At 45.9% G+C, this 27,658-nt stretch overlaps 1 protein-coding gene across 1 annotated transcript in view; it reads left to right on the top strand.

Moving 5' to 3' along the window:
* Positions 1 to 27,658, top strand: part of RELN (reelin) — a 1,711,021-nt gene that overhangs the window by 1,081,218 nt on the left and 602,145 nt on the right. The window contains exons 18-19 of the mRNA XM_078679027.1: positions 11,742 to 11,975; positions 12,558 to 12,719. Coding sequence (XP_078535153.1) covers positions 11,742 to 11,975; positions 12,558 to 12,719 — 396 coding nt within the window. The remainder of the gene's footprint in view (positions 1 to 11,741; positions 11,976 to 12,557; positions 12,720 to 27,658) is intronic.

The following is a 27,658-nucleotide window of genomic DNA, read 5'->3' as shown; positions in this document are numbered from 1 at the left end:
CTTTGTGTGAGTGAGTGTGGGATGTGTGGTGTGGGGTGGCTGTGCACGTCCTGGCACTGGCGGGGGAAGGGCGGGGTGGCGTTTTTGGTTGTTGCTATCCTATTGCTCGTGGGTGGTGGGGAGGAGGGTGTTCTTGCAAAAGTTTCATGTTTTGGGGTTGTTGGGGGGCGGGGTGCTAATGATGACACTGGCATTTGGCGCGTGTTGCTTCTGATTGGCGGGGCGCTTGCGTTTTGTGATGCATTTTTGAACTTATTTGTAGCATGGGCCTGCTGGCGACAGCCTAGGCTGTGTGTATACTGCTGCCCGGCTGGGCATGAATTGTGGTCATGGGGTTTAAATTCTTAACGTGGAATGTGCGTGGCCTGGGTACGTGCACTAAGAGACACAGGGTCCTCACCTTCCTCAAACGCCATGGGATTTCGGTTGCTTGTTTACAGGAGACCCACTTGGATGATGATGGGGCGCAGCGACTGGCCGAAAAATGGAGAGGCCAGCTATTCCACTCCTCCTACTCTACGTACGCTAGGGGAGTCCTAATCTGGGTGGCCCCTGGGGTTCCATGCGCGGTCCAATATATTGATGCGGATGTGGAAGGCAGGTACATATTGGCGAAACTTAGGTTGGACGATAAGGTCCTTCTGGTCTTTAATACGTACGCGCCGAACGTTGATGACCCGGCATTTTTCTCCCGGATGCAGGACCTAGTGGCTCCTGGTCTGGACACACCCCTTCTTTGGTGCGGGGACTTTAACTGTGTGCTACATCATGAACTGGACCGGGATCCACCTCGGGCGGGGACTAAGCCTCGTATGACGGCGGGTCTGCGGGACGTGATGCATAATATAGGGGCGATCGATGTTTGGCGTGCGTGTCACCCCACGCAGAAACTTTACACTTGTTATTCCCCAACCCATGGCACTCATAGTAGGCTGGATAGAGTGTTGGCGGCCAATCTCCCCCCCTCTCTCACGTTGACGGTCACACACCAGGCCCGATACCTCTCGGATCATGCTCCGGTCACGTGCGTGGCGCTATGGCCTGACCGGATGGAACGTCCCCGCTCGTGGAGACTGCCTACTGATCTGCTCCAGGATCAGGTGGCCAGGGATCATGTGGCTACGACCCTCTCCGATTACCTGGAACTTAACTGGGCGGGGAGTGACTTGTCTTGCTCCACTAAGTGGGAGGCACTGAAGGCGGTCGTCCGCGGTGCGTGCATGGGCCTGACGTACGGGGTCAGGAAACAACTACTCTTGGACTTACAGGCTGCGGAGGCTGAGCTCTTGCGCGTCCAGGCCCGCCCTGACCCGGACGTCTCGGGTCAACGCGTGGAGGGCCTGGCCCTTGAGTCGATCCATGATATCCTCACGAGGCTCGATCGCTTTACGCTGGGCCAATATAGACAGAGACTGCATCGAGAGGGGGATAAATCTGGCCGCTTGTTGGCCTGGATACTACGCCGGGAGTTCACAGCTGAGCGTATAGTAGCCCTGCGGGCGCCCAATGGTGATATGGTCCACTCGGAAGCGGCTATACTCACAGTTCTGCGGGACCACCTGCGGGCTGTCTATGAGCCCGACCGAACTATATCTGAGGAGGTCTACCACCCCTACCTCGAGGACATTGGATTGCCGACCCTCCCAGAGGCGGCGGCAAAAGACCTTGATGTCGAACTTACGCTCGGTGAAATTTCTGCGGCGATTGCCGCCCTCCCACGAGCCAAGACCCCTGGCGGGGATGGCTTCCCTGCAGAATTTTATCATACGTTCGGCCCCATCCTATCCCCCCTCCTTTTGCAGGTGTACAACGAAGCCTTCCGCACGGGTGACCTCCCGCCCACCTTGAATCAGGGTGAAGTTTGTATGATACTGAAGCCGGGGGGTGACAGCACAGACCCCGCTTCGTATCGTCCTATCACTTTGATTAACTCGGACGCGAAGATACTGACCAAGCTGTTGGCCAGTCGCCTTGCCCCGCACGTAGCTCAGCTCGTCCATCCAGACCAATGTGGCTTTGTCCCTGGTCGTAATACGGCAATGAACCTACGCCGCCTGAACCACGTATTGCACGAAGTCCGGGGGCGAGACTCTCCCCATGTGCTGGTCTCCGTTGACCTGGCTAAGGCCTTTGATACAGTGCATTGGGGTTACCTCATGCATGTCCTTCTCAAGATGGGATTTGGTCCCGGCTTTCGAAAATGGATACGGATCTTATATAGCACGCCCCGGGCCAAGGTGCGTCTGGGTTCAGCCCGCTCTGATGAGTGGACGTTGGGGAGGGGTACCCGACAGGGCTGCCCGTTGTCCCCCCTTCTATTTGCCCTTGCAATTGAGCCACTGGCCATATCAGCCCGTAAGGAGTTACATGACTGGGGTATTGTGGTGGGAGGTACTACTAATGTCATCTCCCTTTACGCCGATGATGCGCTTTTCTACCTGACCTCTCCGGTGGAGGCCCTCCCCGCTCTGTTGCGCCTCTTGGACCGCTTTGGTGCGGCCTCGGGCCTGCGCATAAATGTTACTAAGTCCCTAGTGTTCCGACTGACTCCTGATGTTCTCGTCCCGCTGACGGATTCTCACTGTGCGGGCCTCCGGTGTGAACGTTTGGCGTTCCGGTACCTGGGTATACAGGTGGCCGCCTCTGATGAGGCTCTCTTGACCCATAACATGGATAGGATTCTTGTGGCCCTCCGCAAGTCCGTTGTATTCTGGAACACGCTCCCTCTCTCCCTTATGGGCCGTCTAGCGGTTGCTAAGATGGTGATGCTCCCTAGAGTTCTGTATGTGCTGCAGAATACCCTCTGCCCGTTGCCCCCCCGGGTGTTTTGCACACTAAATTCGCTCCTTACCTCTCTTCTCTGGGCGGGTGGTCGCAGCAGAGTTGCGTTGCGCACGGTGACGCAGTGTTGGGATGCGGGAGGCCTTGAGGCCCCGAGATTTGACTTATACTATTATGCTGCACAACTTCTCCCGGCAGCCAGATGGTTTGCTGACACTGAGAACTGGGAGTTGGCCTTGTTGACGGGAGTGGCTTCGGACAGGGTGCTACAGCAAGCTCTCATGCAGGGTCGGGGCGCCGACGACGCGCTGCCCTATGTCGTCAGGCATACGGCCCGCATATGGCAGCGCTTCGTGGAACGCGTTTTGCGCCGTGCGCCGTTCCATAGGGATCTCTCCCTTTGGATCCTGGCCCCAATACTCGAGATGGAGGCGAATATGTCTTTCCGGGAGTGGCGCGTGGGCGGTTGCGAGACACTTGCGGATCTCTATCCGGACGACTCGTTTGTGTCATTTGAGAGAGCAGCGGACTCATTTGGTTTGCGTGAGGGCCAATACCTGCATTATGGTTGTCTCCGGGATGTAGCTAGGACGACGTGGCCCCAATTTCCGGAGGCGCCCGAGCTCACTAATACCTTGGACATCATCTTGTCCTGTGGCAGAGGTAGGAGACTGGTTTCCCTTCTTTACTCAGCGATGCGCAGGGACTCGACTCCCCCGTTGTTGCCTGCTTGGAGGGCTTGGGAGGCGGACCTGGGGATTGAGTTGGATCCGGCCCAGAGGAAGCGGATAGGGATGTTGACTCGTAAGGTCTCTTGTAATGCGCGTTTTAAATTGATACATTTTAACTTTCTCCATCGCACATATATGACACCTGCCTCCCTCCACCGTATCTCCTCGGACAGGAGCCATACTTGCCCGAGGTGTAATGCTGAACGGGCGGGTTTCCTTCACCTGGCCTGGGAATGCCCCTTAGTACATGACTTTTGGGTCGAGGTGGTGGCGCACATTACCCGGATTACGCACCTTGTGATCCAACTGGAACCGATTCACTGTTTGCTGGCGCTAGTGCCAAAACCCAGGAAGAGGGGTCTGGCCTACAAACTACTGCAACTCCTGTTGGTTCTAGCGAGAAGGCGGGTGGCCATTACTTGGATGGGGCAGAGGGCGCCTGAACTCTCCAGTTGGTTACGGGACGCTAGGGAATGGGCCTTGCAAAGCACGCGAAGGGATGGGAAGCTCCAGGATGACTTACTCGCTTGGAGGGCTATGTGTATCGAGGGGATGGAGGAGGTTGACTCTGACGCTACCAGCGCGGAGCTGTTTTCCTCCGCTTCCTCGGAGTCTGATGTTGGTGGGGAGGGTTCTGGGGTGTAGTGTCTTGAGGTGATGTAGTAGTACCCTGAGTCATGCCGATCTTCCTTGTTGCGTACACTTGTTTATCACTGTGATTACCATCGACCACGTTCTATTATGAGGTTCGCTCTGTAGTGGGCCCTTGCCTATATCTCCTTATGTGATTGCATCAATGCCACGAATGCCGTTCATGGGGTTCTTGTTCTTGTTCTGTTTTTGTTTGGACTGGTGGAGCGTCATCTAAGAGAATTGGCGAAGAAGTTGATATTGACCAGGGGATTCTGGGAGCACGAGAGCAAATCCCTTTCATTGTTTCACAGGTGTCGTGAGTTGCCGCCCTGCCTCCGGGATGTGGGCCGTATCTGGCTGTGTACCTCCTTTTGGATCTGACCTTCCTGGTCCGTTTGTGTTCGCTGCCTTGTTGCCTGTATGATTTGTGCCTCTTTATTTTACTCGCCACCAAGAAATAAAAATAAAGTAAAAAAAAAAAAAAAAGGATGCATAATTCTATATTCCCATCCTGCCTGCCCACAGATGTTACGTGCAGTGCACAGTAGATCACAAGCATTTTCAGTTAATCGTGGGCCTCACCATCGGCCCTCAGGTGTTTTTTTACCATGGTGATGGCACTGGCTGCAGTTCAGGGTGCTAGTCTTCCCCTATTATTGACAACTGTCTGTTGAAGGCAGGCTTTCATATCTCTGGGCTCACTATAACCATGCCGAAGTCACACCTGACACCTTACCAGACGCTCCCTTTCATCTGAGCTGTTCTGGACAGTGCAGTGTCGGGCTTATCCTCCTAAGCGGCGAGTCGAGAATATTCAGGTTATGAAACTGATGTTTCAGCCGCTATCCTGGGTTTCGGTGAGACTGATCTGAGGCTGCTGGGCCTCATGGCCTTCTGTATCCTGCTTGTGACACATGCCTGCTGGCATATGCGGGGTCTGCAGTGGTACCTGAATTCCAGTTGGCGCAGCATCATGGGAATCTCTCCCACGGTCCAGATCTCAGAGGGCACTGCAAAAGATCTGCAGTGTTGGTTAACTTACCTCTACTGGGTCAGCGGCAGACCCCTCTCACTCTACCTTCCCCAACCAGATCTGACAGCAGTGACAAATACATCACTCCTAGGATTTCACGGCCATCTGGGAGAGGTGGAGAACAGAGGCCTCTTGTCTCGGGCAGAATCCACTCTCCACATCAACCTACTGGAGCTCCAAGGGATCTGACTGGTATTGAAAGCCTTTCTACCCTCCAATAAGGGAAGGCTAGTCCTGGTGTTCACGGACAACACCACATCCATGTGGTACTGCAAAAAACAGGGCAGGGTGAAGTCGTGGACTCAGTCAACAGGCCTTGCGCTTTTGTACATTGCTGGACCATCAGGTCATAGCCCTGGTGGTTCAACACCCGACAGGCTCTCTGAACGGCAGGGCTGACAAACTCAAAGATGCCTAATGGATCATAAATGGCATCCCCACCCGGAAGTGGTGCAAGGTCTCTTTCAGCAATGAGAACAGCTTGGCTAGATCTGTCCACCACCACCGAGAATGCGCAATGTTATCAGTTTTGCGTGCTGTAGTTTCCAAAGCGGCTCTCGCCTGGAGGCACCCCTACCGCTCCTGCCCATAGTTCTCAAGAAGACCAGGAATGATCGGGCCCAAGTTATTCTTGTGGCTTCAGACTGAGCTCAGAGAGTTTGGTACCCCGAGCTGTTGAGCCTGGCTTTCGGTACTCTGATCAGGCTGCCCCTTCGGGAGGATCTTTTGTCATAGCAACAGGGGAGTGTTCTACACCCAAACCTGTCAACCCTCTACCTTCATGCGTGGAGAATGAGTGACAACAGTTGACAGCTTTTAAACTTCCGACTGAAGTCTGTGATGGTATTTTGGCAGCTCGGCGTCCCTCCACCAAGACGGTATATGCCGGCCGTTGGAAACAATTTGTGGCAAGGTGTACTGAGAAACAGGCTAATCCCCTATCTGTTCCCATTTCGCAGGTTCATGTATTTGTCCTAACCCTGGCTCAGCAGGGCTCTGCATTTGGAACTTTGGGGGTTTATTTATCTGCCATCTCAGCTTCTCTGTGGCTGCCAGATCAGCCTTCTCTTTTTAAGTCCCCCATTGTAAATATGTTCTTCAAATGTCTGAAACACATTTCCACCAGCTACCGTTGTTATGCATCAACGGGACCTTAACTTGGTTCTTACTTTAATGTACACACCCTTTGAGCTGCTTCATTCTTCTCCTTTTAGGCTCCTCCCCATCAAGACAGCCGTTCTGGTGTCAATTACATCTGTTTGGAAAGACACTGTCCTGTCAGCTTACTTACATTTATGTTATGTTATGTTCTAACAATTTATATTGTGCGCTACTACCCGTGGGTGTCAAGGCGCATTGCGGACCACATACTGCTGAGAGAGATTCGTTTTTAAAAAGCCAATTCAAGCAAGGATGTGATCTTCCTAAGAGCCAGAGGAAGAGTGTTCCATAGTCTGATGGTATTGTGTCTAAAGCTCCTTCCCCCCCGTTCATGGTTTTAATTCTGGGGTAAGCATTAAGAAGGCCTTGGCTGAGCTTAAAAACCTACTGGGGGTATACCAATTAAAAGCATGATGAAGAAACTGTGGGCCCTCTCCATGAAGAGCCTTATAAGCAATACAGAGTGCTTTGAACGTCACGCGTTGGCCGACTGGAAGCCAATGCAGATCTTCAATTCCCACTCTAATGGATTGGCATTTAGGAACATCCAAAACCAATCTAGCGGCGGCATTCTGAACCGATTGCAGTCTTCTAATTTGCTTGGACTACACATTGATATACAAGACATTACAATAGTCCAACTTAGTTAGGACTAATTAAGTTAGAACAGTTTTCCTAGCCTTTCTAGGAATGCAGGGAAGTGTTAAATGCCAAGGACACCACCTTTGAGATCTGAGATTTAAAATGAAGTTTTTAATCTATTATGACCACCAAATTTAGTTTTTCCCTGATGAACTGATCCTTCGGACTCGGGCATCCTTCTTGCCAAAGGTAGGCACCCCATTCCACATAGGCCAGTCTATCACTTTACCTATGTTTTACGCTCTGCTTCATCCTTCTAAGGAGGAAGATAGACTCCCCTGCTGGACCCAAAAAGTGTGTTGTCGTTCTACCTTTGACCTCATAAAACTGTTTTGGGTGGATGATCAACTCTTTGTAGGGTATGTCGGGACCAAAAAAGGAAGGCTGTACAGAAATGAACCATTGATCGTGCTCTGCATTAAAATCTGCTATGCATTGGACAAGAAGCAACCCCTTAAAGGTTTGTGTGCTCATTCCACCAGAGCAAAGACTGCAACCACTGTTTTAGCATGCAGAGTGCTGGTTCTGGATATCTGCCAGGCAGCAACGCAGGCCTCTCTGCACACATTTACTAAACATTACAGCCTGGACAGTCAAGTCCGTTGAGATGGGCACTTTTGTTTTGAAATTCTTTCAAAGACCTACCTCCGAGGAACTATGGCTTGGGTATCTATTCTAAGGTAAGGAATCTGCAACTAGAAGTCTCTATCAGATGAACAAGCTAATTACCTTTGGTAATGCCTTATCTGGTAGAGACTCTATATAGCCTCAGATTCCTTTTCAACCAACCAATCCTCCTCGCTCTGGAAACACATTTCTAGGGACAGGACTGTTCCCCTTTCAGGGCCCTAGTTTTATGCACCAGTAGCTAGTGTTCTTCGTGGCTCCATGCTCCTGGTGTGGAAAGTTGCAAAAATAAACTAACATCAGCGAACTGGCACATATATAGACCCCCCATATGTCACTTCAGGCATGGATGCTACCAGCGATGCCACGCGGAGCTAACCGATGCCACCTACCAGCGTGCAGGGGTACTGCTCACGAAAAGCTAACGGATGCAGTATGGTACCTAGTGATAATTCTAAGGTAAAGAATCTGTGACTAGATAGAGTCTCTACCAGATAAGACATTACTGTATGTAAGTAACTTGTTCTTTCCTACAATCCTGATACAATGTATCACAACGGATGTTTCCTTAGTCCCCATTTTTCTACTGAGTGCCAATTTTTATCACATGCAAGGCAGGCAAAGCACAAAGAATCTGTGGTGGGGCGGAGAGTTTTTGGAGATGTTTTATAAATTCAAAAAGTATACTGAAAAGTTGGGAAGAATGTCACTTCAGAAGATTAAACTTTGGACCTGTTTGATACACTGTGGTTGTCAAATTTTGTCACATCACCACCATTGTAAAAGGAAAGATGTGAGACACTGCCTTTAGATGGAGAATATTTATTTATCGTATAATAAATGTTAAAAAAACAATTATATTGAGATCAGAATTCTCCATTAACTGCCATTAGGCCTGAATCTATTTAGCCTGAAATCATTTATGCTGGCATTTTGCAACATTTTCCTCTACATTTCTCTATTTGCAATTTTAATATAATATGGTTTAATTTATAGTAAACATGATTGCCAGTGACATGGAAATCTGTGGATTGTAAATTCACACAGGTTGCCATTTTCATACCTGGCATTCTAAGATAAGGTTCTTAAAACACATGGTTCTCCATTTTCTCCATTGAGTGGAATATTTATAGCCTAAAAATAATTCACCCATCTGTAGTCTTTAATGTTTGCCGGCGGGAAAATCACTTGTGCTGTTGACTTCAACTTAAAGGTAAAATACATTTTAGGAGAATGCAATATAACGCTAAGGACCTTATGTACAAAGTGCACTCCAATTCGGTAATTCTCATGGTTTGTAGCCACTAAATAACATTTTTAAATGTTCTACACTCAGTCCACGATTTGGAAAAGGTTTCAATCAGGAATTGCTATTTGGAAGGGGCGTTTTATGTGTGTTTCTTTCAAATACGGATTTCTTAAGGTATGTATTACAGTTTTATGATTGAAATCCGGTTGCAAAATATTGATATTTTACCATCCACTCAAGGGAGGTAGTAACCATTCGCAAATGGGAATGAGTCCTTGAGAGACCCTTTTCCATTTGTGAATGGTGAAAAATCATTTTTTAAAGAGTAGGCAGCCTAACCTAAAAAAAGTTAGTCAATATTTTACATTTCTTTTTTTTAAACCCATCCCATTTTACTTATATAAAAACATCTGCAATTAAATTAAAATAAGATTTATTTATTTAAAAGCAACCACAGACATGGTGGTCTGCTGATCCCAACAGGCCACCTTGCTTTTGATTGTAGCTGAGCATTGTGGTTGCAATTTGTGACCTACCTCTTTAGTTTTTATGAGTAAGTTTCAATTGTGGCACATTATGATTCTGTATTTTGTGAACTGGCCTATTAAAATAGATTAGCTCGCAAACTAAGAATACATTTAATAAAAGTTGATGCACAAATTGCAGCCCCTTGTACCTCATCCGTTCTTCGTACCTGAAGTCCTATATTATTTCTTGAAAGTGCTTTAAGCCTGCATGCGGTACAAATTGCATTCAGCTAATTCCTTCAAGGCCAGGGATTAAGACAACACGTTAGGTTGGCTTGGTGGGAAGGTTGCCGCTGCATTATCACTAAGTAATACATCATTGCGAGAAACCTCAAGGCTACCAGTTATTTCGTCGTGGGGCAGAGAGGCTCCAGAGTGGGTATTGGTTGTGCATAATGAAGATTTTTTGTCATTAGCAAATGGCTGATAGAGGAAGTTGCCCTTGCTGTTGGTGTTTAAGAGTGTGCAGAGACTGGTAATAAAGAGTATCCTTGTAGCAGGTGATTCCTGAGGCCTGGTTCGGAATCAGACAGGATGTGGACTAGTTGAGGAACTATAATTGGTTATATTGAAAGTTATCCTTATCTTCCATTAGTTTAAAGTGGTGAGGAAGAAAGGTTTTATGATTTAAAGTGCTAAAGCTCACGGTCTTAACTTCTTCCAGGTTTTTGTCCCTGCTCTGTTTAGATTCAGTTCCCAGAGAGGAAGCTCAACAGTATTGGGTTGAGAAGTTTGTGATTTTAGTGGCCATTTTAAAGTTAGTATTCAAAGCGTTCTTAAACTTTACATAAGAGGGCAATTGTGGTGACTGGCTTATAACTATTAGTTATGACCCAACTGAGGATGTTCTTTTGAGTGAGGTAGCTACAAATGCTTTTTGAGTATGTGAGACTTTTTTTCATTATTGAGCTGGATTAAAAGTGAGTCATGGGTGGTACTAAATATGTCTGTCCTATATTTAAGGACATTTTTAAGACATGACTTTGGTGACTATCGCAATCTTATGGCCATGGCTTTTGTGGTGGTTTCTAGGAATTATGTGAACTAGAAGGCAGGGATAACTATATGGCCTCCTTAGAGTCAGTACGGTGAATAGAAGATTCAATGGGTGTGTTAAACATTTTGGCAGACTCGGCTGTAAGTTTGTTGCTTAATTGTTGGGATGTATTCAATGTTTATTCTAGGCAGGTTAATTTGGGGCTGGCAATGAAAAGTATGGAGGTGTTGTTGGCACCAGTAGGCTTCATGGTGAATGGTTAACCTTTGCCAGGAACATGCCTTTAATGTATTCCTTGTAGATGCCTTTGTAGAATTTCAAGCTAGTTGTATATTTAACACACTTTGATTCAGTCCTTCAGCATTTTTCCTAATGATTTTTTTTAGAGTTGTCTCTGTTTTTTTCTTCTCCCGCCGTGCATTGTGGATCAGTAGAACACTCGCTGGGATGTTTTTATAAATTAGGTTAGACAGAAATATTGAGATTCCAACGAATATTATGGTTGTTTAAGGGTGATTGATGTGTGTAGTGGCAATGAATGGTTTGCTGTTGTGTTGCTTCAAGACCGAATAGGGTGGATAATGTGGGGTTGAGAGACAATGTAGGGAAGGCATGGCAGGCAATAAAGGAGGCGCTGGGTAAGGAAGAGAGTTCTAGGAATTCTCCAGTCTTCAATAAAGTTGTAAAACTTTCAATGCCCATAGAGCTTCGCTTAGCTCCAAATGACACACACAGAGCATTTATTAAGATGCTACTGGGCCAATCTGCTGGGAATGTCAGGAAGGTGCATCGTTGGCAGCGAGGAAAGATGTAGTCCCAGGCATTATCTAGTGATTACACGATTAGAGGTATATTGTAACCCCAGTCTAGGGACCCTCTCTTACCTGCCGGTCAGACAGAAAATGAGCAGTACAAACTTTTTTTTCCTAACTTAAAATCGAAAGTCTATTTTGTGCATTTGAGAAAATGTGAAGTGAGCCCTGGGTTGTTTGTTGAAGCTTGAAATAGTGTAATTCGCTGTTTGGAACCTTAATCACTGTATCTACTGACTTAATGCCTTGCCTTAAAATGCATCAGTTGGTGCAAAACTGCCGAACCATTACTCCCACCTTTTATTGGTAGATTACACATTTTTGCAGTCTCTATTGGTGTTATTCTGTCAGGAAAAGGTTAAGACGATGCAGAACAGAATTTTACCTACCTTTCGAGATGGCCTTATGTGTTTAATCTTTAAAAAGAATGCATCCCTAACAGTGTGTCCGGTGAACAAAAGTACAGTGCCGAGTGGCTAGACCAAAGATAATTCCCCAGAGCTCCCACAACAGGGTCAGGTAGTTGTTGATTGTTGTTTTCTTCGCAGGTGTGATCCGGGCTTCTCAGGGCCTGCCTGTGAGATGGCGTCGCAGACCTTCCCCATGTTCATCTCGGAGAGCTTCAGCAGCTCCCGGCTGTCCTCGTACCACAACTTCTACTCTCTCCGCGGCGCCGAAGTGAGCTTCGACTGCGGGGTGCTGGCCAGCGGCAAGGCCCTGGTCTTCAACAAAGATGGCCGACGGCAGCTCATCACCTCGTTCTTCGACAGCACACAGTCCAGGTGGGGAGCTGGAACACTGTGCAGTCTGAAGACATGGAGAGGCCGCAAGAACAGGCCTATCAGTGATTGGTTATGTGGGCCTGGTTTTAATTTGCTGTTCTTTCTTTATATGAAGACTGCTGTTAAAAAACACATTGCTTTTCTTTTGGCGCGTAATCTGGATGATGCAGAAATACGCAGGGCAGGTTTCCTGTGAGAGCTAGGAGCTAAGGCGGGCTTGACAGGCTAGGAAAAACGTGAAACATTAACATTAGGAATGTGTGTCAAAACCAACAAGAATGAATGATTCATAAGGTTTTTCTTCATTTGACAGCTTCTGGCAGGTGATTAGATCTGTTCTGCATCTTTCCCTCCCCCAGTGCCTAATGAATAATTAAAGTCTGTCATGGCAGACTTAGAAAAAAGAAGCGCCACGTCTGATAACCTGGTTGGAAAAAGGAAAGGCTGCTTTGTGAAAGTCTTAGCTGCTCGCTTTATTAGGCCACGTCGATCCATTCTAGATGGATCCGTTTATGGATGCTGTGGCACAGCTAGGAATGTAACTGTTGACTTGTCCTAATGGGTTTCGTACGTACTCTCTAGGTTTCTGCAGTTCACGCTGCGCCTGGGAAGCCGGTCAGTCCTAAGCACATGCAAAGCACCGGACCAGCCCGGAGAAGGCGTCTTGCTACACTACTCCTATGACAATGGCATCACCTGGAAGCTGCTGGAGCATTACTCTTATCTCAACTACCACGAGCCAAGGTATGTGGAGCATGGTTTTCGCAGACTGTAGTGCACAGTGAACCTCTGGTCATTTTTGTCAATGTTCTACAGTTTCCATCTGCAGAGGCTAGTGCAACCTCTGGCCGCAATACCTCACAGATCAAGAGAATAGAACATTTCTACGGCTGTCATTTGGTCACAATACCACCTTGACACTAGACAACATCAAACAAATAATATGGAGGCCACCCTATGCAATTTAAAAGGCCGTCATATTTATTTCATATAACAATCATATAATGTAGGTCTTCCCAAACCTTGTTCTTGCAGGACTGGTTTGGTCCCTACCTGCAAGTTGCAAAGAAAGTTAACCCTATATATCTGTGGCAAGCACACTAAAGAAGAGAATTTCTTGCCAAATTAAACATGTTTTGGATTAACCTGTCCTTGGGAGATTGGTTTAAAAATGGCAGAACATGGCTGTTCTGAATGGCTTGTAAGACTCTTTGGCTCTCCAGTGTCGTAGGGTTGAATTGCAGCCTCTTAGTTCCTTTGCATTGGACACAATAATTGTGATCAAAACAAACATGGTGCAAAACACCAAAACAGAACCTTTGCGTGATGCTTCTCATTAATGTTGTTCTGAACACTCCAGATTCTCACCAAATCCTTACTTAGATGCAAAGGAGTAGCTGTTACTTTTCTAGACTCTACAAGCCATGTCGGTAGAGGAAAGGAGTCGATGCATCTGCTCACGTGTCCAAATATCTCGAGACAGTGAAGTGGCTTTGCTGCTTGGCTCATAGAATGCCTGCCTCGAGAAAGTACACAAAGAGGCGGATATATCCGCTAAGGACAGTAGCCACGGGCTCCTCTATAGAAGTGAGCCACAAAAAAGGGATTTGGGTGTAGGTGTTTCGAGCTTGAGTAGATGAATGTGAGAATGAGTCAGTGGTTCCATGAATAGAGTCTCAAGTGAGTGCTTGGTGGACGAGTAGCTGAGTGCAAGGATGGATGGGTGAGTGGGTGCCTAAATAGGGAGTTCTTTGGCCAGCATTTATTCTTGTTATTGTTTCCCCATCTGGTAGTAATGTTAACAAAGTCTACCTATAGTTATACCGAGATCTGTCCTCCCTTTTATTACAGAACCATAAATGTTTTCACTCATTTTAGTAATATGGAACCATTAGTCTTTCAAGCCAATGGTGAGAGACAAGCAGATCACACATTTCAGGAGGACCTGCCAAAGACTCCGTTGGTCATCTCAGGCAATGACTGCAGAAAAATGAGTACACCCTTAACAATGTGGATTAATCTCACAGCTACATTAATGAAATGGCCGTACGCTGGGGCATAGGCGAAGCTCGTGTCTTGGATGGTAGTTACATTCAGCCAGCGCTATGTGAATACGGACTGCTCGCTATGTGAATACTAACTTCAACCGGAAGCCGGGGCGGCTGATCTTGCCCCTCGCTGTCTAGAATGCGTACCCTCAGTGAGACAGCTAAAGCTGTCCTTGGCAACATCCAAATAGGAACGAAAGGAATATGAAAGTGACCAGAGAAATAAAAGGAAGGAACCGGGAAGCTGGAAACTAGACCGTAGTTAAGAACACATCATAATAAGTTTTCAATGAAACAGACATAATTACAACTTTTTGAAGTTAACTCCAAGTTGTAAGATCACACAGCGGGTTGGTCCACAAATCTCTGAAGCAATGGTGAGCCTAAGTAGCCTTGCATATCGGATTGAGCATGTGTCAATATTAATTATTTGCGATCTTGTAGCAGACCTGCACTCATATAACAGCAGATAATGTAAACTTGCTCACATGGTTATAGTATTTGGAGGATTTGATATTATTGATTCTGTACATTTTTGCTTGTTTTCGTTAAGAATTTGGCACCCATTTATATACAATACTCCCTGTAAGGTAGGGGTATAGGTGAACCGAGTATATGAGGAGAAGTATAGAAGATGGGAAATAAAAAGTTCACAGAGTAACAGTCTAAGTAAGGTAAAAAGCTTCTTGCAGGCAATTTGATGTGAATTTATTTCTCTATTTTTGGACCTCCTGATGCTATCCCCAATGTACAGCTTTTGCTCCAGAACCCCCGGATAAAGTACATTTCTATCAAAGGTTCTGCAGTAATTTATCAAATTGTCGATAAGAGAAATAGGAAATGATGAATTTAGCTATAAGAACCAGTGCTTCATTTGAACCAGTGGTTGCTGGTGGGCCACACCTGCACCTCTTTTTCCGCATCTGACATTTACCCAGAGCAAGAGAGGGAAAAATACAAAGTTAAAAGGAAAAGAAAGATGGAAAAACTGTCACACAGGGAGAAAGCAGGAACCTGAAAGACTGAGATAAAGGGGCAGAAAGTGTGTGGTAATAAATTAAAGAGGCATGAGGTGGATTTAAGACTATGCAGGCTTGGTATTCAGTGTGCCGACATTTCATAGCACAGGCTGCGGGCTTCTGCGCAGAACTTTGGGCACTGACACTCCTTCTTTTACAAATCAACCTCTGACAAGAACAGATGAAAAGAATGTTGTAGGGACGAAAATGTAAGAGTCAATGGGAGTGAGTGACTTGTATGGGACTCAGTGCAAAGTGAATGGTCCTTTGCCAGCACAGAAAGGAGCATTTCTTGAAGACTGACTTGGCAATCACATTTGTACTTCAAATAAATTGTGATCTGCAGCAACGGATTAGAAAACATATATCCGTATTTATAGAGATGTACAAGAATGTGCGTAATGTTGAGGTCTCAAGGGACCAAAACGCACATGGGCTGCCAATACAGTGTCTCAGTTAAACAACAGAGTGTTAATGCTACCCAGCAGGGTCAATCACAGTCATTCTTACACAGATGATCCAAAAGGAAAAACTAAAGGTGCACAAAGAGATTTGGTACTATGGAGGGTCTGCGTATTAGGCTGTCATTAACCCAACGCAAGGCAAGTGTACACCACCACCAGACGAGCTCATCCTGGGACCCAGTGGTGCAAGCCTCAAGTTTGCATGAAGTAGACCCAATTGAACTTGAGCCAGACCTTCCCTGTGACTCACTTTAGCACAAATAATTATCAAGAAAATGCTTAGCTAAAAGCTGTTTCACGAATTCTGAAATCCACCAGAGCCACTTTAACTCCCTAAGAAATGTGACAGTTGAAAGAAATGAGGTGAAACATCACCAACATAAGATTAATTGATTGAGTAAAGAAAGAACGTTTTTAGACCAACGTTACAATAGTCAATATTGTAGAATGTTTCAACAAATGGAAGTACTTGAAAACGACGAGATGAATACACAGGGACAGAAATTAATTTTCAAAAATGGAATGCAAATCAGTATGAGATTAATAAAAGGGTTGGGTGTTATGGGTCTAGCCAAATTGGCAAAAGTCCCCTGTTGTCTCTCTCTGTTAGGACTTCGGCTGCGCTTGGTGCTGGCACAAATGATATTGGGTAAGTATATCTAGTTCCCGAGGACCTGCTTGACTGAGGCTCCAGCAAATGATGAGACCACTGTTATACGAGAACCACATCTCTACTCTGCTCCTGCATGAGTTTGGGTTAAATAGACCTAGAACATCAGATGGCAGATTTGAAAAAAACATATTTATTAAAAAATTACGAAAATGTGTCCAGTCACCCATTTTTCACGGATCTAGAGCATGGGTGCAGTTTCACCATTCAGTGTAGAAGGTAAGAGTCCCATGGAGTCCATACAAATAGCCTATTTGACTGGAATACTAGATCCAATCTATCAGGCTTCCAGATATCCCTGCATCCCAGGTGACTTTAAAGGAACAATGACTGCAAATGGTGCTGACCATGAGGGGCTATACAACCAGAAAAGATCTATAATTCACAAATTGGGAACAAATAACTTGTCAAATAGGCTCCCATTGGGCATCCAAGGTAGGGTGGCTTGAGGTTAGTCTTAAACCTGAAGCCACACTTCACCCACATCTTCGGGCAGGACTTCACTCTTCTGTGAAGACGTCACACCTTTTTAACATCTTTGCTACTTGCAACTAGTTACGTTTATCTTATTAAACATGGCTCGTTAATCAGTTTGCCTTGAAATTGTGAAGACATTTGAGATATGCTCTTCTGACAACATCACATTTGCTAAATTAATGTAATTTGAACATAGCTGGGCACCCCCATCTTCTTTTGGCACCCCTAGATTTGCCTTTGATGTCCCTTTTCTCAGCAGCGAAGGGAGGGGCCGAAAAAAAGTAAACATATGCCATCTGTATTTTGGTCTTGCCCTCAGTCTCCAGCAGCAAAGAGATGGACGTTGATAGTCTAAAAGCATAGCACAAGAAAATTAAGTTGATCATCCCTATGCTGTCTTTTGGGTTCAGAGGGTGCAGGATGTCACTTCCACTGTCCCTGACATTTTGGTCACTCCGCAGGCCCTCATTACAAGTTAATGACTAAGGCCCATATGTACGAACACAGTTTCCCTTAGACACAGAGTGGGAAAAACCCATAGGTACATCAGGCCCTATTATTGAGATCCCTGTGCAAACAAGGGTTTGCACAAGAGTCAGAATTACTAGTTTGTGTGACAATCAGTGATTGATTTGACACAGTGGTTGCTTGTGGGGCACAGGGACTTATTTTTGGGGACCGACATCTCATCAAAGTTTGACCCAGATCAAGAGAGAGAAAAATATAAAAAGGGGGCAGGGGGTAGAAAAAATTGAAAAACAGTGACAGAGAAAGTAAACTAGGATAAAGAAAATCTGAAAGAGTGAGATAAAGGTGCAGGGACTGTCTGATGGTGGGTAAAAGAGGCATGAAGTATATCAAGAGTATGCAGCCTTGGAAATTGGCACACTAGACATTTGATACCACCAGACGCTGTCTTATGAGCAAAACACTCAGGGGCTGATGTACAGTTTGTATTCCGTCTCAATTGCAATGCAATATCCTCTCCACCAACCTCACACTGTTTAGAGGAGGGAAGACTTTAATTATATTGATGATGGAACCTGCTCCGGCTCGGCTGCTGGCATACTTCTTCGATGGCCTAACGAGGTACAGGCTGTCAGAGACTAGCCATCCGGCCACCTACTCAGTTTGCAGTGGGCAATCAAATGGCTTTTTTTTGCTGTCCGTTACCTCCAGGTAAAAGCAGATGGGAACAGACAGTAACAAATTTTAAAAAAAGGCCCCAACCCATTGGAGAAAATCCCCATGGTGTGGAGGGTCATTCGTTTTCCATTTTTCAAAATCAAGCTCCGGCTTTGGGACTTCACTTTTAAAAAATAAAAACCGTAAAAGTTAGGCAGATGGTTGTCCTGTTTGACAAAGCATTCTGTCAAACTTTGACATTAGCAAAATCACTGTGACGGTGACTCCTGACAATGTTAAAAGTTGTCCACAGTGCTGATAGACAGCTCTAGGTTTGACAGGCAAAAGCCCCGCAGGATGGTGTGGGTAATACAGTGCATCAAAACTTGATGCAGCATGCTATGTCTCATATTCCTGTTGAAAATTGGGGATGGGAGGTATTTACTACACATGGTAAATACCTCATGATGCAATAGTACTTATGATAAGTACCCATTCGCAATCTGCCCAATGTGTAATAAGGGTACCCAGAAGTAGAAATTGAAAACATAACAATTCAACTCTGTAATGAGTGGGGAGTTTTTTTTAATATATATTTTTGCTTTTTAAGACACTTCAGAAATACTTCAATCTATTTTCAAGTTGGGCCCAACATACAATCTTTGCTGTTCAATATGTCCACATTTTATATATATATATATATATATACTTGTTTAAGACATAAAAAATACTAAGTAGTAGCAGCATCCATATGCTTACTGACCTATAAACTCTACTATTGAAGTACAAACTTTCTTGTCTATGTCAAATTATTGCTAGAATAGAGCCTAATTGTAAAGCCTAATTTTAAATAAAAAATATTTTTACAATTTCCTTGACTTACCAAAGTTTTATATTGTGACCAGGGATGACTGCAGGGAACGTCGTGTCTGATTCATCAGTGTTAGAAATTGAGGTTTCTGGCTAGCAAAGTATACACCCTGTCCAAGCAGGAGCCACAATCCTAGTCAGGGTAAGTCAGATACACAACCTAAATTAACCTGCGCTCACCCTCTGGTAACTTGGCACAGAGCAGTCAGGCTTAACTTAAGAGGCAATGTGTAAAGTATTTGTGCACATTTTAATTACAGTAACACAATGAAAACACCACAAAAAGCCTCCACACAGTTTAGAAATTATTTATCTGAGTAAAACAAGACCAAAGAGACAAAAATCCAATAAGAAGAAGTCGAGATATAAATATTTAAAGATTAAATCCAAAAACAAGGCTTAGAAGTCAATAACGCTAAAAGGTTACTTGAGGTCGCAAGGAACCGGGGTAAATCCAAAGTTCCCAACTGACCGCAATGGAAGGCAGGCTGGCTAATGAAACTATGCAGGGCTACCGACAAAGTACCTTTGTATGCTGCGTCGGTTCAGATTCATGCAGTCGAGTCTATGCATCGGAGTCAAGCCTTGCAGTCGGTCTCAAAGGATTGGCACTGAGTCGAAGTCGAGCCTCAAAGTGGCGTCTACGGATCGGTGCTGCATCGTTGTCGAACCTTACAGTACCGACTTGCATCATCATAGAATTGCCACTGTATTGGTGGGCACTGCATCAGTTACAATCGGTGCAAAGGTATCACTGCATAATTTTTGCAGAAAACAGCTGCAGAACCCACTTTACATGACTGAACTGTGCACCTCAGGTAAGGATAAGACTCAAAAATAGCAGAGTTCAGCAGCACTAGCAGAGTTGCAAGAAGTCTTTTGTGACCCTGAGACTTCAGAGAATAGGCAGCAAGCCAACAAGCCCTTGGAAAAACTTGGGTTCAAGGATGTAGAGAGTAGGTTCAGTCCCTCCCACTCCCATGAAAGAAGCAGCAGTTCAACACAACAATGCAGGTAGCAAAGAACAGCACACCAGCTCTTCTTTGTCCTGGCAGAATGTCTCCTTGGTTCCTGCAAAGTTCTGTTTTTGTGGTGTTAGGGGTCCAGTGCTTATACTCAAATGTGCCTTTGAAGTGGGGAGGTTTCAAAGATGCCTTTGTAGACAAAAAGCTCCATGCCTTTCATGCCCTGGATCCAGACTCACTACATGGGACGATGTTGCTCTTTGTGCAGGGACAGGCACAGTCCTATTCAGGTACAAGTATCAGCTCTTCCCTCCCAATCTACTTTAGGAAAGCCCATCAGCATAGTGATGGGCCCTCAAGATGCAAATATTACACCCCAGCTTCCTTTGTGCAACTGTCTAGAGGGAATGCACAGAGCCTAGCTGTTAACCAACTCAGACATGTGTTCAGAGAAGAGGCACAGATTGTATGACAAGGCCAACTTTCTAAAAGTGACATTTTCTGACTTGCAATTTATAATCCCAAACTCCAAACCCCTATCTTTTCCCAATTGAAAGTTACGCTTAAAAAATATTTTGAGGCAATCCCAATGTTAACCTATGGGAGAGATAGGCCTTGTATTAGTGAAAAGTGAATGTAGCCATTTTTCACTACCAGGACATGTAAAACTCAAAAGTACATATCCTATATTTTAAATAGATAGCCTACCTTAGGGGTGACGTATACGTAATAAAAGGGAAGGTTTGGGCCTGGTACGTAGGTTAACTTCTAAATGGCAGTTTAAACTGTACACATAGGCCCTGCAGTGGCAGGCCTGAGTCATGTTTAAAGGCTACTGAAGTCAATGGCACATTCAGTGCTGCAAACCCACTAGTACAAAAGGGGGTGGTGATGGACGAAGCATCTGAACCAATCAAACACTCACATCCAGTCAAAAGATCTGGGTTTAATCCATCACCGTTCTTTAGCCCACTCTGCCACCCCATTTCAGACATGGCCATATGCAAATCAGTCTGACCCACCGGCGTAGCTAGGGGGGGCGAGGGGGCGGTCCGCCCCAGGCGGCACTATTTTTGAGGCGGCTGCGGCACTGGAGGCCCGTCGCAGCTGCAGCGGCCTTTATAATTTATTTGTGACACAGAGTCCAGACCCAAATAAATTATAAAGGCCGCCGCGGCCACGACAGGCCTCCAGTGCCTCGGCCCAGTTTAAAAGTGCAAAGCTGCGTGGAATGCGCACACCTGACCTGTTTCTTGTTGTTTGTATTAACTGCCAGTGCGCCGGCGCCTGCATGCTTTCAAAATTGCCAAAAGTCCCGCATTTGTGTGTGGGAGTGGCAGTGCGCTCTGCACCCTGATACCTGCAGTCATGAGAGCGAGCCTGCAGCTATACGCTTCACTTGTTACAGTCGGGCGGGCAGCTAGAGTTAAAATAAAGCACGGCGCAGCAGGCACGGATCTTATCACTGCGCACAGTGTTAAAATTGCTCTCTGGTAAGCCTAAATGTGCTTGTGTGATTTCTAAAGCGCAGCACTTCCAGGTAGTGGAAAGTGCAGCGCATTTTTTTTATAATATAAATCAAATGTATAAAGTGGCAGGGCAAGGTCGGCTCATTCACACATTTCCCTACTTTCCCCGAAGGCTGGCTGGTGTGACAGCTTCTCTCTCTCTCTCGACGGGAGGGTCGGGTCGGTGCAGGGACAAAGGATTGAGGAGACGCAGCTACTGCATTAATTGGTCTTTAGAACGAAGGCTTTCTAATGCCAAAGAAGCTATTTACTATAAACTAGCGCCAAACCTACTTTTGTAGAAGTTTCTGGGTGTTATCAGGTCCTCCTTCCGTTCTCCCAGACTGTAACAGGATGTTTCAATTTTCTGCCCACCAGCTGGGCCCCAAGGCACCGAGGAATTAATTGCTGTTCCTCTGCAGCCGCCAGCCGGTGTTCGAGAATCGATCATCACCTGTTCACCTCATGACCTCAACACTATCCTGTTCCTGTGCCCTGCCCAGGCAGTCAGAGCCCAACTAGTGCCCCGGACTCACCATGCCAGCGTGAGTCTCGCAGGTGGCACATATTGAGGATACAGTGCAGGACGGCTCGCTGTCTGACTCTTAAGAGACAGGCTAACGATCTCGCTGTGACACCCAGGCAGCTCCTCTCAGTGGATCATTCTATCAAGAGACCACACCAGGTAAGTCAGATATTAATTTAATAATCTGCTCCTGAAATTCAAAATGTTGATTAAGAAAATGGCGAGGGGACTCCAGCACAGCAAAGCGCCTTGTAAATGGGTACACTAAAGTTGTCTCCGAGTTTTGTCTGCACTAATAAATCATCAAAACTGCTAGTTTAGTTAAAGGGTTTAATATCTTTGCTTGGCAGTGGTACTACAAGCAGCATGAGACTTGCTTAGTCAGAGATAAGGCAGATGATTAATATCCAGGCTGGAGAGCTGTCTGTGTCAGACTTTTGTCTCATGGCTGTTTTCACTCACTATTAAGTAGAGCAGAGAGTTTATATGCATACTGCAAATAAAGTTACCAGCATATTGTATTGTAATGAACTGTATTATATGTAGATAGCTCAGTGGGTTCATTCTTTTGTCACAGAGAACCCTTTGATTTTTGTGGTTCAGCCACACCTGAAGCTGAGGTTGGGGTGGTGGGTGCTGATTATTTAAAAATTAAATAATTGCTTTAAAAGCACATGCTACTGAGTTGGACTTTCTTATTGCTCAAATCAGTGTGATTTCCGAAATGTGTCTGTTTTCATGGACTTCATTTCATGATTTTGGCCGCAAGAAAGTGTAGCTCTAACTGTCATACATTTAGTTGTTAAATGTCTTTCGTTTCGTAAATCCACTGAATCTATGAAATTTCACACATAAGCAATCTGAAACATTAGCAGCTATGCTCAAATTAGTGTAATTTCTGACATTTGTATGTTTCCATCGTCTTCACTGCTTCATTTTTCTTGCGGGAAAGTGTCACTCATAGTCGTTGGAATGTCACTCATAATTACACAGAAATTTTGAAAATGTCACTCATAGCAATCTGAAACCTTGGCAGCTATGAGGAGTGACACTTTCTCAGGGGCAAAACCCCTCCTGGGGCGGCATTCTAAGGGATAGCCCCGGGCGCCACAAGCTCTAGCTACGCCCCTGGTCTGACCCTGTGCCTCATGGGAACAGTTTAGCCCGAACTGTCAAGCCATGCCTTCGCTGGACCGGAAACAAGCTTCCTAGGACTGGTTTCTGGCATTTCAGCCGTCTTCAGCCAGGGTTGCTTGAATCCAGTGGCAAAGTGAGCAAGGGACTCACATCTGAGCATACCCTTCCAACTTATGGCAAACAAAGAGGTACAAAAGGGGGAGGTGATGGACGGAGCATCTGAACCAATCAAAAACTCTCACCCAGTCAAAAGATTTGGGTTTTATCCATCACCGTTCTTTAGCCCACTCTGCCACCCCAGTTCAGACATGGCCATATGCAAATCAGTCTGACCCTGTGCCTCATGGGAACAGTCCAGCCCGAACTGTCAAGCCATGCCTTCCCTGGACCAGAAACAAGCTTCTTAGGACCGATTTCTGGCATTTCAGCCGTCTTCAGCCTGGCTTGCTTGAATCCAGTGGCAAAGTGAGCAAGGGACTCACGTCTGAGCATACCCTGCCAACTTATGGCGAACAAAGCGGTACAAAATTGTACCGATGGAAGGCAGGCCGGCAATGGAACCTATGCAGGGCGATCGACAAAGTACCTTTGTATGGTGTGTAGGTTCAGATTCATGCAGTCGGGTCTATGCATCAGAGTCAAGCCTTGCTGTCGGTTACAAAATTGTACCGATTTGTTCGCCATAAGTTGGCAGGGTATGCTCAGACGTGAGTCCCTTGCTCACTTTGCCACTGGATTCAAGGAAGCCAGGATCTTAAAGCCAGCTAAAATAAGGTAAGAAAAAAAAGGGAGGAGATGACAAAAAGTTTGGGGTGACCCTGCAGAAAGAGCCAGGCCCAACAGTCAGAAAACGCAAAAGGCTATTTTTTGACTTACCATTGAGCCTTGCCAAATCATTTAAGAGATTAGTTGGACAACATCCAAAAAAACTTTTCGGATTCAAATATATATAGCATCGGAATGTTTAGTTTTCACGTAAAAGTGGGTGTTTTCAAATAAATATGATGCGGCGCCTACCCAGAATCCAAACGCAACGCATCATTAGGGGGGGGGGGACTCTTGCCCAGAATCCTCCTGGGAAATGATGCAAACACTAATAGGATGGCCACCTTCCCTGTGCGTCTGAGAAGCACTCCCCAGGGCTGGCGCGACTCCAGGAGGGGGCCTGCGATGGAGCTGCGCGCGAGCCGAGCTAATGCGCTCTATCACGATGATTAAACAGCGCGCAGGCGGCGTCACCTTGGGTACTGGTCCCCGTAAAACAGCAACATTTTTTGTGCGGGTGTGTAATTGAGATAGACGGTGGCAGCATTCTGTAATCACATTGTCGTCAGCTATTTAATTAATCTTCAGTCACATGAAAAATAATTGCGCATTTCATGTTCTACTGGGAAAACACATTTAATCTTGCCCACCGTTTGACAGATGCATTTTTCATCTGAGCGAGGGCTGTGGCTTTAAAATTGGAGGCGTGTGCCTATCGTGAGTGATTGCGGGGAGCAAAGGTCTCCCAGCATGTGAGATCTTTAAAAAGAGCCCCAATGGCAGAGCAGAGCGAGTGTTTCACCCCACAGCAAAGGGGTGGTCGGGAGGGGGGGGGGGGGGGGGGTCTGGCTTTCTCTCTACAACAGGCCCAGGCCTTCCTTTCTCTCCCAACTCATCCCAAATATTTAAAAAATCAAAGCGGGAGCTCGCATTATATGCTCTAGTGTAGCCACCATGAAGGAATACAAAGATCAGCTGGTAATCAAAAGCGTAAAAACATATCTTTTTGGAAGTTATAAATGAGAAATGTTGATAGTGCGCCTTTATTGCCACTTACAGAAATAATATCATTTAAATCATTAAAAGCAAGTGGCTAAACATCTGCAACGTTTCAGATCACTAGCAGTGTGCCACATTTCGGCCGTTTGCCTCTGAAGTTGAAGATGCATTTCAGAAACATGCGATTTCCCTCTGTCTCCCCATTATCAAAACATTGATGGATTTTAGTCAGTGTTAGAAATTAAGGGTTTTCAAGCAAACAATGAATAGGGAAAAGACGCTGAGACTCAAGCCAAAAATATTCCTTGAAAGCTTGATAAAGAGTGAACAATGGCGTCTCACATGCTACCACCCCTTTGGTACTGAGCCTAGCCTAAGGCTTAATTTGAAAAATCTGTGGAGGCAGATAGGAGCTAAGTGAGATAACATTGACATTCAAACAGTTATGAAATAAAGCGATAAACATGTAGACATATAAATACACCTTAACACAGTATAAAGCTAAAAACAACAACATTTCAAACAAAACTACTGCTCTTATAATAGCTGAAGTGCAGAGCGGGATCCCGGCAAGGTTGAAAATGGTAACAAAGAAAAACAAATAGTGAGGAATAACTTTCATTTTCAGCAAATGATGGTTCTGACAAACCTTAGGGTGGATTTTGCTAAAGCACTCTGCACAATTATCAGCAACGCCATACACTAACAAAAACCTCTGGTAGTGAGTAATTTGGTCGTCATTTTAAAACAAGTGGCAACATGACAGCCGCCAAAGATCAGTGCCTATCCTGTCCACCCATTTCGCGCACCTTCCATCTCCTTTAGAGTGCATGGGATGGTGGTTTTCCCAATTTTAAAGCCACCACTCCTGTTCTTCCATTGGAAAAAACCTGCTTGGTGAGTACAACACATGCAGGGCAAGAATCACCCTCTCTGGCCATGCCTGCCAGTGTGTTTTACTTCTCATGTCCATCACGTAATTCTGCACAGAGAAAAGTACACAACTGTTCCCCACACACCGGTGAAAACAATCCAATGCACGTAGGATATTACTTGTTTTATTTAGGTCTTTGGAAAAAACATGAATGCTGGCAGGTTCTCCATGTCAGACATAGTGTTTTCTTTCCCTCTCAAAGCAACCCCCACCATGGAGGCAAGGTGACTGCCTTCTAAATGAACACCTTAGCCTTTGGCACATATGAAAATGATCAGAGCCGGGCAACCTCCTTATGGAGTCCCACTCTGTGCCCTAAAGCTGGATGCAGTTGGGTTGCTTTAGCCAATAAATGAGGTACAAGATCATTTAAACATTTGCAGCCTTTGATGAAAGGGTAACTTGTGAGGAGTTTCCAACAGACAAGCCAGCTGAGGGTTCGCCATTAGAAATCAAAGAGTTCCCCTTGCTCTTAATTAACAAGCATTTACAATGCAACGGTCTCGCCTTTGCAAAAGTTAGAGCTATTGGCATTGTAAATGACAAAATTTTCATTTATGTGTTGGTTTTGAAAACAGATAAATAAATGACATTGTCATTTACAATGCCAATAGCTTAATCTCTCACAAATGCGAGACCTATTGCAGTTGCACCCACACACACAGACACACACACAGAGCCACACACACACACACACACAGAGCCACACAGAGGCGGACACACACACAGAGCCACACAGAGGCGGACACACACACAGAGCCACACACAGATCCACACACAGAACCACACACACACACACACAGAGCCACACACACACACACACACAGAGCCACACACACACACACACAGACAGAGACACACACACACACACAGACACACACACACACACAGAGCCACACACACACAGAGGCACACACACAAACACAGAGGCACTTACACAGAGGCACACACACACAGAGGCACACACACCCAGAGCCACATGCTGTTACTGAAGCTCCATGTGTTGCCTATAGCCCTGTATGAGAGTGTATTGCTGCAGCTCTGGTGAATTCACTCTTGAGACAGGAGAGCTATCGCTCGCGGTACACAAATGCGATCAACGGACACCTGATCCGGCAGAGTCCTCCGTTTACACCCACATCAGGGTGAACTCCCATCTCAGCAGACCTGCTCGACGGTGTGTCAACACTGGGGTCAAGGGTCAAGCTTCCAGTTACAACAGACACGGGTTCATAACTTTTAACAACGAACCGGTGCCCCAGGTTTCACTCTGCCTTTTAACTCGCACCCAACAGGCTTGCTCGAGCTGCAAAACAATTCCAGATTCGCGCCCGAGAAAAACTGATTGCAAAATCCACTAACTCGCACCGGTACAGCAGGGCTATCTCTCAGGTTGTGAACAGCAGAGCTGTCTCCCAGTCTACATCACTCTTTCAGGCTGACAGCGTATGCAGCAAGGCCCTTTCCCATGCATGCACACCAGAATGTAGTTGAGCCCAAGATGTTTTTCTGTCTGAAATATTCTGTCCCAAATGAGTGCGGATCCGTCAATCATGCTACCGTGTATAATTTGTTTTTTGCGACAGGGGGATTGTCAACGCAGCTTACATTTTCAAATGAAACTATGATGTACAAGAGTCAAGCGCTATGTCGAAGCTAAGGGAAAAACATTCTGCTGGGTGGTCAATTCTCACTTGTGGGCACCCTGGTCCCTGGTACACACTGGCAACCACATCAAATAACAATAACATACTATTTTCCTCGAGAAACCTCTTACGCTTGGGTGACTGGGTGGAGAGGTGGGGGTAACAGACAGGAATAAGGTGAAAGTGATTGTAGTCTTACAGCTTTGGTGGCATTCCCGCACTGCGACTTTTGTGCCAACTCTGATGTGAGCAGGCTGCGGGATTCAAATGTTTTAAAAACAGTAAATGACTCACTGCAAGGGAGCGCTGCCCTTTGCAGTTCACTTGACGGCAAGTTTAGACTGCGTACAACGCTCATTCGGAGCTTTGTCAGAGCCCTTAGGCTCTACCAACAACAATGCCTCACTGTTGGAGCGGCCCGCTGCCAAGTGGGGCCGCTCGGGTATGGGGCACCGGCAGGGTGCGCGACCTCGCACCTTCTCCTTCAGCCGGCTTTTACTCACCGGCTTCCCGTCGTCGAAGATCTCCTC

Source organism: Lissotriton helveticus, chromosome 1_1, assembly GCF_964261635.1.
Source record: "Lissotriton helveticus chromosome 1_1, aLisHel1.1, whole genome shotgun sequence".
Taxonomy (NCBI): Eukaryota; Metazoa; Chordata; class Amphibia; order Caudata; family Salamandridae; genus Lissotriton; species Lissotriton helveticus.
The sequence above is the reverse complement of the archived record's forward strand: the minus strand, read 5'-3'. Positions and strand labels throughout refer to the sequence as shown.